The sequence below is a fragment of the Passer domesticus genome, chromosome 5, assembly GCF_036417665.1.
Source record: "Passer domesticus isolate bPasDom1 chromosome 5, bPasDom1.hap1, whole genome shotgun sequence".
Lineage (NCBI taxonomy): Eukaryota > Metazoa > Chordata > Aves > Passeriformes > Passeridae > Passer > Passer domesticus.
The window spans coordinates 71,676,572-71,690,963 of NC_087478.1; the positions used below are offsets into that span (position 1 = coordinate 71,676,572).

Sequence of the window (14,392 nt, forward strand, 5' to 3'; positions counted from 1 at the left end):
CAGAGCAGCTCCTATGGGCTGCCGTGTCCAGGAAAAGCTGCCCCGTGTGCTCATGCCAGCCTGGGGCTGCCAGGGATCTCAGTGCAGGGTTCTGGGGGCCCTGCTGGGGAGCTCTCCAGAAATTATGTCAGAAGACATTTTCCAGTTCACTTTTTTTCATCATCACACTGGGTGTTGCCATTTGAAGCATGCAGAATTTTTATGATTCATCTATTTATTTTCTTCCCTACACATTTCAGGCACGTTCAGAACATGAGTGAGATAAAGACTGATGTGGGGCGAGCCCGAGCCTGGATAAGACTTTCTCTGGAGAAGAAGCTTTTGTCTCAGCACCTGAAGCAGCTGCTTTCCAACCAGGCACTTGCAAAGTAAGCCAGCTCATTTCTTCAAACCTTCACTTTCACGTTGTGAAGGTGGTGTCTCAAGGTGCTGCTGCTTGGGAGAGGTGCACTGTCCACCCAGCAGGGCAGAAGTCTGCTCACCTGCATGGAAGCACGTCACAGATTTCGGGAAGGAGGCAGATCTTGGTCAGATCCCTGCACTGATCCAAGCCACGCTGCAGCCCTGCAGATCTTGAGCTGACAGAGTGGTGGGAGCTGCTGCTTGGTGCATTCTGCTGGTTTTCTGTCACAGTAGGGAGCAGCAGGAAGATGTGGTTATTAGATGAGACCATTCCATAGTGAGAAGGTATGGGGAAGAAATGAGGTTGCTGTATGTTGGTTCAGATCTGCTGCTGTGAGTAGTGTTAGTTTTTACCTGTGCTTTGCAGCAAACCCCAAACTGAGATGAACTCGGCAGCCTTGCTGTGGGAGTGTGGAGCCAAGAGTGCTCTGTAAAACATCTGTAGCACATTTACGTGTCCTCTGTGGGTTTCCAGTGGCTTCTGTTGTTGGGGAGTCATACCTCCCATTAAGAGCCTTCATTTGGTGTTTTGAGATTCAAACATCTTTTGAGATACTTGGTGCTTTTTCAACAGCAACAACAAAAATGCTATGTGCTTGTTTCTCCCAGGAAACTTTACAAGCGTTACGCTTTCCTGCGCTGTGAAGAAGAACGGGAACAGTTTCTGTATCACCTGCTCTCACTCAATGCTGTGGATTACTTCTGCTTCACAAGTGTCTTCACTACAATCAGTGAGTTGGAGAATCAATTTTTTTCCCCCTGACTAAAAATTAGTTGCTGTCATGGTTTGTAAGAGATGATATTGCTGGTGCCTGAGTAGCTGAGCCCTTATCTGGAGCCTTGGTTGTTGCTGCAGGGCTCCTGGGTGTGCTGGGTGTTGCTCTGGGAAACCAGCTGGGGAGCCAAGGTTGTGTGGGAGTGCTCTGGATAAGAGCATTGCACAAAGGAGAGTAATCAGCAGGGAGTGCTGCTCTCTGTGCAGTTCCTTTCAGCTTCCCTCCCAGACAAGTTCTCTGTCTCCTAATGCTTCTTTCTGGCCTTCATTAAGTGTGCATCCTAGCAGTCTGCTCTCCTCAGACTGAGGAGGAGATGGAAGATTGTAGGATGAAATACTTTGTGCTCCTCTTTGTATCTTAAATCTCTTTTTGTCTCTTCTTAAATGCCAGAAGGATTCCCTTTCTCACTCTCTCTTCTAAGGAGAAGAGCAGAGATTGGATTGATATCTGGAAATTAGTCTTTGTCTCTCCAGTACTAGACAATGCAGAAAAAGCAAAATCCCATTAGATGACCTAATTATTTGGATTCACCTGGGCAGCCATTATTTTTAATTTTCCTGCCTGTTCAGAGTGAAGTGAAGCAAGTTTTACATGGCTGTCAAAACAGGCACTCATTCTACTTTTTCTCCTCTTAAAGCAGAAAATCCCTCATAACTACTACAGCACAAAGAGATTTATTCATCCTTGATTACCTTATTTCTGTGGGGCATCCAGCTTTACAGCTTTCTTCTGTAGGACAAGTGCTTGGAATTTGAGGGTATTTTTTGAGTGCAGTATGATTGGCTGGCACACAAAAGTAAAAGAGGCTGGCTTAGCTTCCCCAGTCCAAAAGGCAGCTTGTGAAACATACGTGAAGAGTGGGTCTTGCAGTGCTGGAGGTGCAGTGTCAGAGTCAAATCCAAATTGGGCTGGGTGGCAGTCCTTGTCTTCAGCATGGATGGGTAGTACAGATTGAAAAGCAGAAGAGTAAGAGAATAATAAGAACAGGAATAAGAATAAAGAGGGAGATGTCCACAGAGACAGACCAGACTTGAGAGTCTGGCTGTGGCGTTAGCAGCCATGCCAGCATTTCCTGTTGCAGCCTTTCAGTACTTGAAGGGGCCTATGTAAAAGATGGGAACAAACATTTTACCTGTTGCGGTAGGACATGGGGTGATTCTTTTAAAGTAAAAGGGGGTCAATTTAGGCTAGATACAAGGGTTGTTTTTACATTTTGGGTAGTGAGATGATGTCGGAGGGGATGGGGTGGGATGCCCCATCCCTGGGAGTGTTCACAGTCAGCTTGGACGGGGCTGCGAGCAGTCTGCTGTGGTTGAAGATGGTCCTGCTCACTGCAGGACTAGATGGCCTCTAAAGGCTCCTTCCAGAGCAGCTGTTGAACGGCTGTGCCCCTCCTTTGCCATGCCCTGCCCCGTCCTGCCGCGGGCGGCTCCGTGCCGGCTGTGCCGCGGGGCTGCAGCTCCACCGTGCGGCTCCGCTGCCCCGCCCGCCCGCAGCCCTGGCCTGCGAGGGAAAGGCACAGTTTACCCCAGAAATTGCGATTACTGTAAGGAAAAAAAAAAAAAAAATATATATATATATATGTCAAGACTAACGCGCTTCTCCCCCTGCCTGTTCTCAGTGATCCCTTACAGGTCAGTGATAATTCCCATCAAAAAACTCAGCAATGCAATAACCACATCAAACCCGTGGATATGTGTGTCAGGAGAGCTGGGAGACAGTGGCGTCATGCAGATTCCTAAAAACCACCTAGAAATGACGTTTGAGGTGAGTACGTGCTCTTCGCATTTTCCTTACAATTTGAAACATGCTTCCAAATTAATATTTATTTGTTAAGAGGTTTTTAAGAGCACGGCATTTCAGATTCTGTCCTGATTTTCAGCATCGCTGTAGGTCCAAATATGTACAGGAAAATAGCCTGCCCCTCCTTGTGTGACATGAAGGTTTCCTGTGAGCACACACCGCTTTTAACCACAGACCTTACTGCTGTCTTTGTCCAGCCCAGAATTCCTCACCTTGCCTATTTATTCCTACATCTCATTCCCTTCCACACCTCCTTGCCTAATTTTCCCTTTCAATGCTATTTCAGTGCTATTATTTCCAACTCCTCATCTCCCTTCCAAGTTTCTTTTCTCTTCTTTCACTCTGTCTTTCCACTAACCACCACCCAGGTCCCTTTTGACCTCTGGCCAGTCCCAAATTTCTTCTGAGACCATTTTCTGGCATTGCTCTTCAACATCCCAGCCTCAGGTGCTGTCCATGGCACACCAGGAGCTGCTATCCCCACTGGGCTCTCTCCCCTGGGCTTGCTGGGGTTTTCTCTTTGCTTTCCCCTCTGCTTTCCCACCCAGCAATTACAGGCTGGCTCAGTGCCATGCCAAAGCAGCTGGTAGAGGGAATTGCAGGGAAAGCCCCATCAAGCTCCTCTAGCTCTGGGCTGTACCGCATCCATTAAGAAGTCATTTTGTAGGAAAATCTGCTACTGAAATTGAGGTTGCATCCACTGGGCATATGCAGACTGATCTTCAACAACAATAGCAAAAAAAGCCTCTTACCAAATACAGGTCAGTTTTGACAAAGAGGATATTTTTGAGATAAATGCCCACGTCTCATTCAGATATTACTGTTTTATAGAAAAGATCTCCAGGCTTCTAACAGGCAAAATGACATATTTAGATATTTCTAAGCACCATATTGATTCTGTTCTGGATTATTCCTTTGGCTGAAGCTTTCCTAAAATACCAACTTGGGTAGCCACCCACTCGTAGAAAATGTCAGCCCAAGCTGCTTGTTTGGCAGCATCTGAAGCAGTGAAAACCAAGGTATTTCAAGGGAAGGGTTTAGGTGAAGTTAACAGATGTTGTTGCCAGCCCCACCTACAATTGTATCTTGCACTGGAATTCACAGTGCCTTCTTCTCTGTCTTTGTGATGCTGAGTCTCATGTTAGTGATTTTTGTTTGGGCCAACAATAAGCAAATCATTCTTAGAAAATAATAAAGGATCTAGGGACTGCTGCATAGTGTGGAGTGAGTCACCTGGAGGTCAGTATCTCCAAATGGATTTTTGAAAAGCTGTTTGTATTGAAGATCTATTTCTTCTGCAAAAGCACACCTTTTTATCACCTTACTCAGAAATGTGTGATTAATACTTCTCAGAAATATTCAGAGTGAGTGCTCCCAACAAAGAATGTAATCTCTCCACAAGCTTTTAACAGTTTTATTTCTTTTCTCTTGTCTTAAAATAATTATGCTGCTTTTGCAAATACTGTGTGTGTTTGGTTGAAAATACTTGTTCTATAAATCAAAGAACTAGAAAACTGAATAAAAGCCTATATTTGACCATATGTGTGCATGTGGTGGGGGTGTGTGTTGTCTGTTCTTTTTTAAATGAAGCAAAAACTGTTACTCATTTCAGTGCCAGAACTTGGGGAAGCTGACGACTGTTCAGATTGGTCATGACAACTCAGGCCTGCTGGCCAAGTGGCTAGTTGATTGTGTCATGGTCAGGAATGAAATAACAGGACACACGTACAAGTAAGCAACAAGTCGTAATTTTCCTTGTCTGAAATTCCTGTTGAGTTTAGAGGAAGCAAGAAGGCATTCACCTTCTCCCTAACTCTGATTGCAGCTGATTTGGGTCCCTGATAGGGTTGGGTTGGTCTCCCCCACCCCCCTGCTTCTGTCATTTCAGTAGCCCTAGTTGAAGTCAGATAATCTGGATAAATATTTAATGAGATTTGAATGCAGGATTTTCTTTGCCTCTTTCTGAGACAGGACAGATAGTATGGATACTTTTGAAGTGATTTGTATGTTTGTGTCTAATAATTAGATCTCTTGATTTAAAGTAGTGTGGTAAATTTGTGCACAAATTAACTCTTGAAACTCCAAGAACTGAAATGACGGTCTGGGGGAAATATTAAGAAAATAAGTTTTGATGATTTCTTAATCTTACATTGAGCACATTCCTATGTGTCAAAATGGTCTCCTAATTCACCACTGGTTTTACAAAGCGTGGCTAAGCAGACAAAGTTTTTTTTTTTAAATGTGGACTCAGAAAGCTGCAATTCAGAGAGGTGAGCTCCAGATCTCAAAGTTGGCCACAGTGTATAAGGGAAAGTAGGAGAACATGGGATATAATGACTGGGTATGGATGTGTGCATGGATTTCATTAGGGTTGTGTATGGGATCCCAAGGTACAGCAGTAAAATGTGAGGTGAGGTCTGAGTATGAGGAGATGTCACAGCCTCAGCTGGGTGGAAATTCTGTGGGGATTTGGTTGTTAATCATCACAATGCTCTTAAAGACTGCATATAGTTGTGGCTGCAAGTGCAAATTAACTCTGCAGAAAACAAGATGCAGACCATAAAATACATGTAACACAAGCTTTGCATATTTCCCTATTTCTAAGGATGCTCAGTTGTGGTGCAGGGGCTGCTCCTGCAGAGCTCTGCTTGGTGAGAATGTTCTAGGAGCCAAGTATTCCCTGCCTGTTAGCAGTGTTGGTTGGGTGCCAGCTGTCCCCAGCTTTGAGACCAGGCTGTGCTGTGTGTGTGGCTGAGCTGTGCTTGTCCTGGGCGCGCTGCAGGTTCCCCTGTGGGCGGTGGCTGGGAAAAGGCGTGGATGATGGCAGTCTGGAGCGAATCCTCATTGGAGAGCTGGTGTCCTCCACCTCTGACGAGGAGCTGGGGAAGCAGTGCCGCACCCCGCCCCAGCAGAAGTCTCCCACTGTGACTCGGCGCCTGAGCATCACTTCCCTCACAGGGAGGAACACCAGTAAGTCCTTGCCTTCCTCCCCAGGGCTGTAGGGAAGGGGTCAGCTGCCAACTGCTGGGAAAAAATGCTTCTGTGAGCAGGATGTGTTCATCCTGAAGCAGGGTTTGGTGCAGAGCAGCAGCTGCAAGCCGATGAGCTTTTCCTGCCTTCCCTGGTTGGTGTTTGCTCTGTGACGTACATGTTGCCTCTTTCAATGTCCCCTTTTGACTGTTGAGAGATAATAATCTCTTTCTTTGGAGCATGGAGATATGAGATGAGGGAGGAGGAGGCAGCAGAATTTGCAGTAGCTGATGCTGCTCAGCCTCCCAGCTCACTTTGCAGTCTGTGGGAAGACAGGCCTCTCTGAGGGCAGCTCAGAGCTTGATGTGGCTGCTGTGAGCTGCCTTCTGGCAAAGCTTATCTCTGCAGGGACCCTAGGGCACATCGACCTCACATCCCTAAAATTAGCTTTTATGAGTAACTGCACTTGGCTGCAACAGGACACGGGACTGTGAGGGTCACAGGGGGCATTCTCTGCTAAAGCACAGAGATGGGACAGTGTAGATCCTGTTCATACATCTGTCCAGCTCCTGTAAAATTAGAGGACATGAGTGCTGACATGTCAAGCAAGCAAAGATTAACCTTCAGCTAGTCTGCTCTCCATCATTTCACAGAGCCTAATGCGGGGCAGATCCAAGAGGGAATCGGAGAAGCTGTGAACAACATTGTGAAACATTTCCACAAGCCAGAGAAAGAGGTAATTCCTACTTTTCATTACTTGCCTGCAAATTTTTATAAACAGAAATGGCACTGAAGTACCAGTAGATGTACTGCCTTTAGATCTGAAGTTTCTGGCATCCAAACAAGGCGAGTTGTACTTACCTGCTCCTCTTTCCCACAGAGAGGGAGCCTTACCATTCTGTTGTGTGGAGAGAATGGTCTGGTTGCAGCACTGGAGCAGGTCTTCCACCATGGATTCAAATCAGCTCGCATTTTTCATAAGAATGTCTTCATCTGGGATTTCATAGGTAAGCTGGTAGATGATTTGGAGGAGGTGGTTTAGGGCAAAATAACTCCTCACATGCAGACATTGGATCCTCATCAGCTAGGGTGCCATTTCTCTTGCCAAGCACCTACTCCAGGTTGCTTAAAGTCAATGAGAAACCTGATGGCAGATGAGAAGTACTAAACTCTGTGTAAGAGAAGAGTGTAAGTCTGCACAGAAATTTAAGAGTTCCTAGTCCAAACAGCTGCTTTTCTGAGAGAAACAAGGTAGGCTGGATGTTGGAGTAAAGGAGCACAATCAGTGTTAGGGGGAGAACTAGGAAAGGGCAGGGAGTGAAAGGTTTGGATTCCTGGTTTATGAGAACTCTCCTAGTCATTGCACTGGTGATCCTAACCTGTAGGCTGTGTAGGGGTAATTTAAGACGTACTTCCTCCCTTAAATCAGGCTTGCAGGCAGAGATGCTCAGCCTGAAGGGACGTGCTTAGTTGGAAAACATGAAAAATCAATGCTGATGGTATCACAGTGAAACTATTGAGGGGTGCTCTGGTGCTGCTCCTTGGTGTTGCCTGTGTTAGACATCAACCAGACTGACCAGTGCTGTGCCATGGCAAAGGTGAGGTGACCACCTACCTGTGGTCTTCAGAGTCAGGAATTCATAGATAAACTGTAGAATAGCTCTCAGCAGGTTGGTTTTTTAAGGGATTCCCTTGTGTGATTCCATGTCACAATGGAGTGCTTCTTCTCACTGGGTTCTGATGTTCTTCCTACCACAGAGAAAGCTGTTGCTTACTTTGAAACCAGTGATCAGATTGGAGACAACGAGGAGGCCCTTTTGCTTCAGAGATCTTCATGCAAAACCTTCTGTCATTATGTCAGTGCCATCAATACAGCTCCAAGGAACATTGGGAAGGATGGCAAATTCCAAATCCTGGTTTGCCTGGGGACAAGGTACCCAACTGCTCTTCATTATGTGTGTCCTCTGGCAATAGACTAGAAGAATATTTTTCCACCGTTGTTATTACCTTTAGTTTTCCATTTTAAGACATCTCACACCTATCTATTATCCAGTGCCTATTTTAGGCAGCTTTAGTACTATGTCAAAAATTGGAGCAAAGAAGCACTAATAATACATGGCTAGTGTCTAAACTGCTAAAAATGTTTTGAGCTTTTTTATAGCTGTTAGCTTGACAGTCATGTGTATGAAATCTGTCTTGAAATGCTATTTTTGATGAAGTACTGACTTTGAGAATGCAGAGTTCCTTTTCAGGAGCTGATGAATTTCTAAATCCTCATTCAATTACTTGTGAAAATGGGGTGCCTGTTATAATTTTGACAGAGCTGTTCAAAATGAACCTTTCTTTCCTAATAGGGTGCTTTCTGTCTTGCACTTGGGGATGGGGGTGGGACTTAGTTTTATTTTGGAGGGTAGAAGTTGGTATATCTAGAAATAAGTACCATTTTTGTCTTTATCTGTCTGGGTACTTGGAAAACCAGTTGGCAAATAGTCTGTTAGATTTTCCTTGAGTTTTACTTTCCCTGTTCCTGATCTGAAAATGTTCCTGAATTCTTACAAATGTCCAATTCTGCTAATACCTTTAAATTTTCATTTCTACGGTAGGTAGTATTTTAATAACCAAATCAATGGTTGCGATTGCACAGCAAACTTGTACGTGCAAACAACACCCACCCCTCACCAAAAGGGGCTGCATGTTTTGGGCTGTGCTCTTGGGGAGGAATTCCAGTGTGGTATCTGTGGTGCTTGGTGCTAAAGCAGTTCCTGTCCTGCCCTTTTCAGGGACCACTTGCTGCCTCAGTGGATCCCGCTGCTGGCGGAGTGCCCGCCCATCACGAGGATGTACGAGGAGAACGCTCTCCTCCGGGACCGCATGACTGTCAACTCCCTTATCCGAGTGCTGCAGACATTGCAAGACTTCAACATCATCCTAGAAGGATCGCTCATTAAAGGAGTGGATGTTTAGCATGGCTTTGCTGAGAACTTCATTACTCCTTTCCCAAACAAGCAAACCACAATTGGAGACCTGTCAGGACTTGAATGCCATGGTAGTGCACCACTGTAATGCAAAGCTGCTGGTGGAAGCAGGATTGGGAAACCCAGTTTGTGCCCGATGGGGACTGGCCTCTAAAGCTGCAGTATTGTAGTCTATTTGAAACAGAAATTTAGTACAAAAAATAGAGTATTTTCATGTGTTAGATGTGTGTAAATATGCTATCTTTCTTTAAGAAATTATATTACTCTAAGAAATTTTTCTTAGAGTGAATGTTCTTGTTCTGACTATGAGTAGCTTAAACCCAGGGGAAGGACTTGGGGGAGGGAGGGAAGGACCAAGGTGGGAAGGGATGTCGCTACTTGCTTGCGAGGAAGAAGCCAATCAACGTGTAAATACAGCGCAAACTCAGCAGGGCTTTTTTCAGGTATTGCAAATTAATACAGCAAATATCCTTATGTAGCCATTGTGATCGTGTCACTCTTGGAAATGCTGTAAGCATATGCTGGTCTACCCTGCTGTACATGGTCTCTCTTAGTTTATTGTTCAAAGACTCGCCTTCCCATGCATGGAAGTAGTGGGTTGCCTTTTTTTTTCCTGTAAGGTCTTTTGTGTCACTCCTGTTGATTTCCAAAAGGGGAAACAAGTGTTGGAATGCTTAAACACTGGAGAGAAGGACTGCTGTCAGCCTGAGAGGATGAGACACCTGTTGAAGCCCTGCTGCTGCAGCCTGAGATGGGGAATGGTGGCTTGCTTGACTCAGTGTGTCCCTTCCCTGTCTAGATGTTCTCATGATTCACCCTCACCCTCAGCCACTTTGTGTTGTGGATGACTTTTTTTTTTTTTTTCTCCTGATGAGGAATTTGGTTTATGCCAAATTCTTGCTGTACTTGAGAAGAATCATTGCTGTAGAGCAACAGACGCTGCTGTTGCTGTGCTACCAAACTCTATCAGCTGGTTTTGAAATGCTGACAGGTTATGAGTCTTCCTTTATCCTGCATAATGAGTGCTCCTAGGGGAGTACAGGATCTTATCTTGGATGACTTTTTTTTTTTATAATTATCCAGCTACAAAAAGAAAAGGAATTAAAGAAATTCAGCAAAAGGAGGAAAAATAATCTCACGTTGGTATTTTGAGGCTTCTCTCCTACACTTTCCAGTTAATATGTTACTAATACAGTGCATATACGGAGATAGAGTTCTTGATGAGGAGCTGGAAGCAACTGTATGATACAAATTGAACAAGAGATTATATCAAAATCACCTTGTGAATGCCATGCAGCAAATACAGAGTGTATTTTCCATTGTTGTGGATAGGAGTTGGAAGGGTCTGATGACGCAGTTAGCTTCACCTGATTTTAATTTTTGGAAGTTAGTTTAAATACAGGTTTTTGTTTTCACTTGTTTATTCCCCACAATCTTGGGCCTTTGGTCAGTGGATTCTTTGGAGTCTCACTGTCAGCTGAGGTTGGGAAAGGCCTCTGACTGGTTCTGTAAGTGTTGCCTTGCACCTTGTGCTCTCAAGTGGGGCTTGGCAATGGTGGACAGGTCTTGGCATAGCGTGCACATGGTGGAAAGAGGGATGGGAGATAAGGACAAAGAAAGAGGATGAAAGTTAGGATTTGCTTTCTCACCTGCCTTTTGTCAAGCTTCTCTACTTTCCTGTGGTCCTTCTGCTGCTCGATTTTTAGAACGGCACTCACTTCAGTGTCAAACTTTCATGTCAGACTCCCAGCCAGAAGAAAACTCGTCATGTAACTTTGTTTCATTGGAGAGTTTTATGTTATAGAAGTTGTTTTGTTTCTAGGAAAGAAGTAAAATAACACTGTCAAGGAGCCTTCCACTTTTAATGAGGGTTCCACTTTCAATAACCATTCTTTCCTCCTGAGCTTGTGCTTCCTTAAACTGACTGAACTCATCCCAAATACTGCAGGCAGCACTGCCATGTCACTGCTGTGGGTGGGTGTAACTAATGTAAAGGCTGTGAATGTTGTCTGGAGTTAGTAGCTAGAGCCCACAGCTGTGTGACATCTCTTACATTTCCAGAAATGTGAAATTTGGGGTGTTAGGATTTTCTGTGTGGCCAGGCGTGTCTGCTTAAAGTCAGCAGACGAAGCATGACAGCCCTTCAGCAGCAATTGAAAATGTGTCCCTGTACTTAACTCTATCAATGAATTATACATTTAGCACCAGAAACCATGTGGCAGCATTATTTGGTAATGACTGGTTAGGATGTTTTGATTTCTATTACAGCTCAGGCCTTTCATGTCTAATGACTGCTGTACAGGATTTTTAAGTGGCTTTCATTTTACTGAAATAACCACCTCTTTAGTCCTTGGATTTCTTCACAGCATCATCTGCATTTGCAGGATGGATGCTTCCCAAAGTACATTGCTGCAGACTTCTCCAAAGGCTACGTATGACTGGCACAGTTGTAGCATTCATCTGACATGGCAAGGGTTAAGTGCAAGCAGGATAAAGGAGAAATGTCATTCATTTAAATGAATAAACCACATACAGAGAAAAAAGGCAATAACTACATTAAGTCTTTCTTAAGTTAAAAGGAGTCAAAACGTGAGAATTTTTAAAATTCAGATCAGGGCCTTTCCCCATTTCAGACTACATTAAGAAACCTTTAGCACTTAACACAACTTCACCTCAGCTTTTTCAGCAAGTGTTGACTTGTTTGGTTTTGTCAGGTTTCACATCATATTAATAATAATACATTAAAAATTATGTATGTCTCATGTTTCCTTGTAGGCAATAAACCACCCCAAGATATGTTGAAAGGGGCACAGCTGAGTGCCTCAGATTCCTAGAGTATTTGACAATGAGTTATTTGACAACCTTGGGAGAATGGTTCTTCATAGTGAATTTTTATTCTACCGTGTATGGTTTTTTTTTTAGTAGACTACTTTTGTTGATTGGAAACTGTGAGGTTTTTTTCTGTAAGGTTTACAGAAGTCATTCTACCCACTAGAATGGTGAGAAGCCCGTCAGGATTCTTCTAAGCTAACACAGCTTTTACTTCAGTGTTAAAGCACCTTCTTTGGTTGAGAAAGGGAATCTTGGAAAAGACCAAAGATCTCTGGTATCTGCTTTGTAAAAAAACAAAAAAATTCCTATCCAATGCCCATCTGCAGATGTCTGAGTTTGCATAGTCCAGTTGTACTAACAGCCAGCATGATAACTTGAGGGAGTCAGGGAATCTAATGCCTCACTGTGTACAAAATGTGTATTTATAATTCTCTGAAATAAATGAAGTTGTACTGTTTAGTGAATAATCTACTCATGTTTATTCCAAGTTGGTTTGTGAAATTAGCTATCATTGTTCAAAAACGTGTTTTTAGGGTAGTTGCGCGGCAGGTTTGGGAGAATTCCTTCTTTCAATCAAATGAAGGTGCGCATCGTGAGGGGGAAATGTTGTGTGTTACACTTGAAATGTACAAATGTGCCCTGTATAGCTTAAAAATGATCCCTAAATGTCTCCATTAAGTATATTTTGTCTTTACATTACTACTAACGGAATAAGAACTGGATTATTTTCAAGACAACATTAGTAATAGTATTGTTATATCAAGCACTTTAACATACACACCACAGACCGACATGGGTTTTTCAGGTTTTGAAGTACATTGAAATACAGCTTTTCATGCTATGTCCTTTACAAATAAAACTGTGAGAATAATGGTTGGTGTCACTTTCTCCTTGCAGAGGAACCAAGAGATTTGGGTCTCAAGCTGAGGAGCTGATCTGAGCCTGGAGGGAGCAAACCAAACAATGATCCAGCTGGTGGTGACTCTGGTACTGGGAACTTGCTGGAGCAAAGCTGGGGAGAAGGGGGTGTGAGGGACTGTTCCCAAAACCAGCCCTTCTGTCTCCCCAACACAACGGGAGGCAGAGGCCATGCTGAGCCCAAGCAGCTCTTTTTTCCAAGGCTTGGGTGGAAAATGTGACCGATTACAGGGAAGAAATGGGATCACAGTGAAGCTGAGCTCTTACCAGGGTGGCGTTTGCTTGGCAACTGGGATTGCTTTGCCCTCGGTATCTGGAGGAGTGGGGAGAAGGAGGATGGGATTAACTTGTAGCAAAGGGTCTCTTTCCTCTCTTGGTATGAGTTGCTCTGATATTTGAACTCAGGGTTACAATGCTGGGATGAAGCTCGTGCTCTCCAGTCTGTCAGGCAGCATGTTGTGGAAGGTGGAGGGTTGATGGATGAGAGAGAGATGGGTGCCTACAACAAAAAAGGTGCAAATTAAAAAAAAAAAAAAAAGAAAAAATAGTGAAATTCCCTCTATTCTAAGTTGGACTAGATTTTCAGAAATTTTCCACATGTCCCTCCCAGCTTCAGATATGCTGGAATTGGCGAGAATAGGAGAATTTTTGGAACCTTTGGTAGTTTGAAATGCAGAGCCCTGCATGAGTGTGTACATGGCGTGTCTGAGGTGCAGCATGTCTGTTCATTTACTTGAACTTTGTTTAGAGAGGCAGAGAATCTCAGGAAAGGACTGAAAGTCTCAGAGCTTGGGACCATATATGTGTGAATCCTAAAATACATTGTGTGAGATACTGGTGCTTATCAACATTATAGATGTGAATAAAATCTATAGAGCTGCTTATTGCCAAATATCCGTGGGTGGCCATACCTTTACACCTCCATACTAAATGTGTGTAAATTAGAGATATTGAGGTCTGACATCTTAAAGGCAGTCAGTACTTAAGTAGGGCAGAACTGAGCTTGTCCAGGTGAGCAAGTGCAAATAACTTGCTCTCCACTGTGCTGTCATTGATGCAGTCTGGGAGCACTGCAGTGCTTTCTGCAAAGGAGGAATAGAAGAAAACTGAGAAAACTGACATGGGTAGGAGTTGAAGTAGCTCGTCAGCCTGGTTTGTTCCTTTCCAGCATTTTGGGTAAGGCTGTTCAATTAAAAAAAAAAATAGTGTTCAGTGAAATGGTGAGTGAAACTGCTTCTCTGTCTGTCACCCCATCAGCTCAGAGGCTGAGGCTCCTGTGGCTGCAGTCAGGGAGCATTTCATTGCTGACATTCCTGGTCTCTCTCCTGCTGTTCTGTCAGCCGTGTATCATGAGCTGTTTGGAGCCCAGCACAGGGTGTGAGGGGAATGGGAAAATTCCTGTACGGGTCTGCTATCTGGTGGCTGGTTGTGGTAAACTCTCTGCTGAAGCTGCTGCAGAGCTGATTTGTCAGTGGGGAGCTGCAGTGGCTCTGCAGGAAGGCTTGACACTCCACAGGGCCCATCTGCATTCCCTGCAGAGCTCACAGGGCATCTCAGATCCTCTGAATGAACTTCCTCTGTCAGAATGTGACCAGGCCAATTATTTTTGCCTTGAACCAAGCCCACCTTTGTCCTGAGGGGAGAGAGGGAAAAGTCTTAGGAGGAAACACAGCCAGCACCCCTGATCTTTACTCACAGTGTATTTTTCATGCTGAA

At 44.2% G+C, this 14,392-nt stretch overlaps 1 protein-coding gene across 2 annotated transcripts in view; it reads left to right on the forward strand.

Annotated features, from left to right (window-relative positions):
* The window catches only part of DENND5B (DENN domain containing 5B), a 103,928-nt gene extending 91,299 nt beyond the window's left edge, over positions 1-12,629 (forward strand). For both annotated transcript variants that reach the window (XM_064420952.1, XM_064420953.1), the window contains 9 exons: positions 240-368; positions 1,012-1,133; positions 2,800-2,945; positions 4,594-4,712; positions 5,764-5,951; positions 6,605-6,687; positions 6,832-6,958; positions 7,710-7,884; positions 8,732-12,629. In XM_064420952.1, coding sequence (XP_064277022.1) covers positions 240-368; positions 1,012-1,133; positions 2,800-2,945; positions 4,594-4,712; positions 5,764-5,951; positions 6,605-6,687; positions 6,832-6,958; positions 7,710-7,884; positions 8,732-8,915 — 1,273 coding nt within the window. In that variant the 3' untranslated portion in view covers positions 8,916-12,629. The remainder of the gene's footprint in view (positions 1-239; positions 369-1,011; positions 1,134-2,799; positions 2,946-4,593; positions 4,713-5,763; positions 5,952-6,604; positions 6,688-6,831; positions 6,959-7,709; positions 7,885-8,731) is intronic.
* Positions 12,630-14,392: the final 1,763 nt, after the last annotated feature.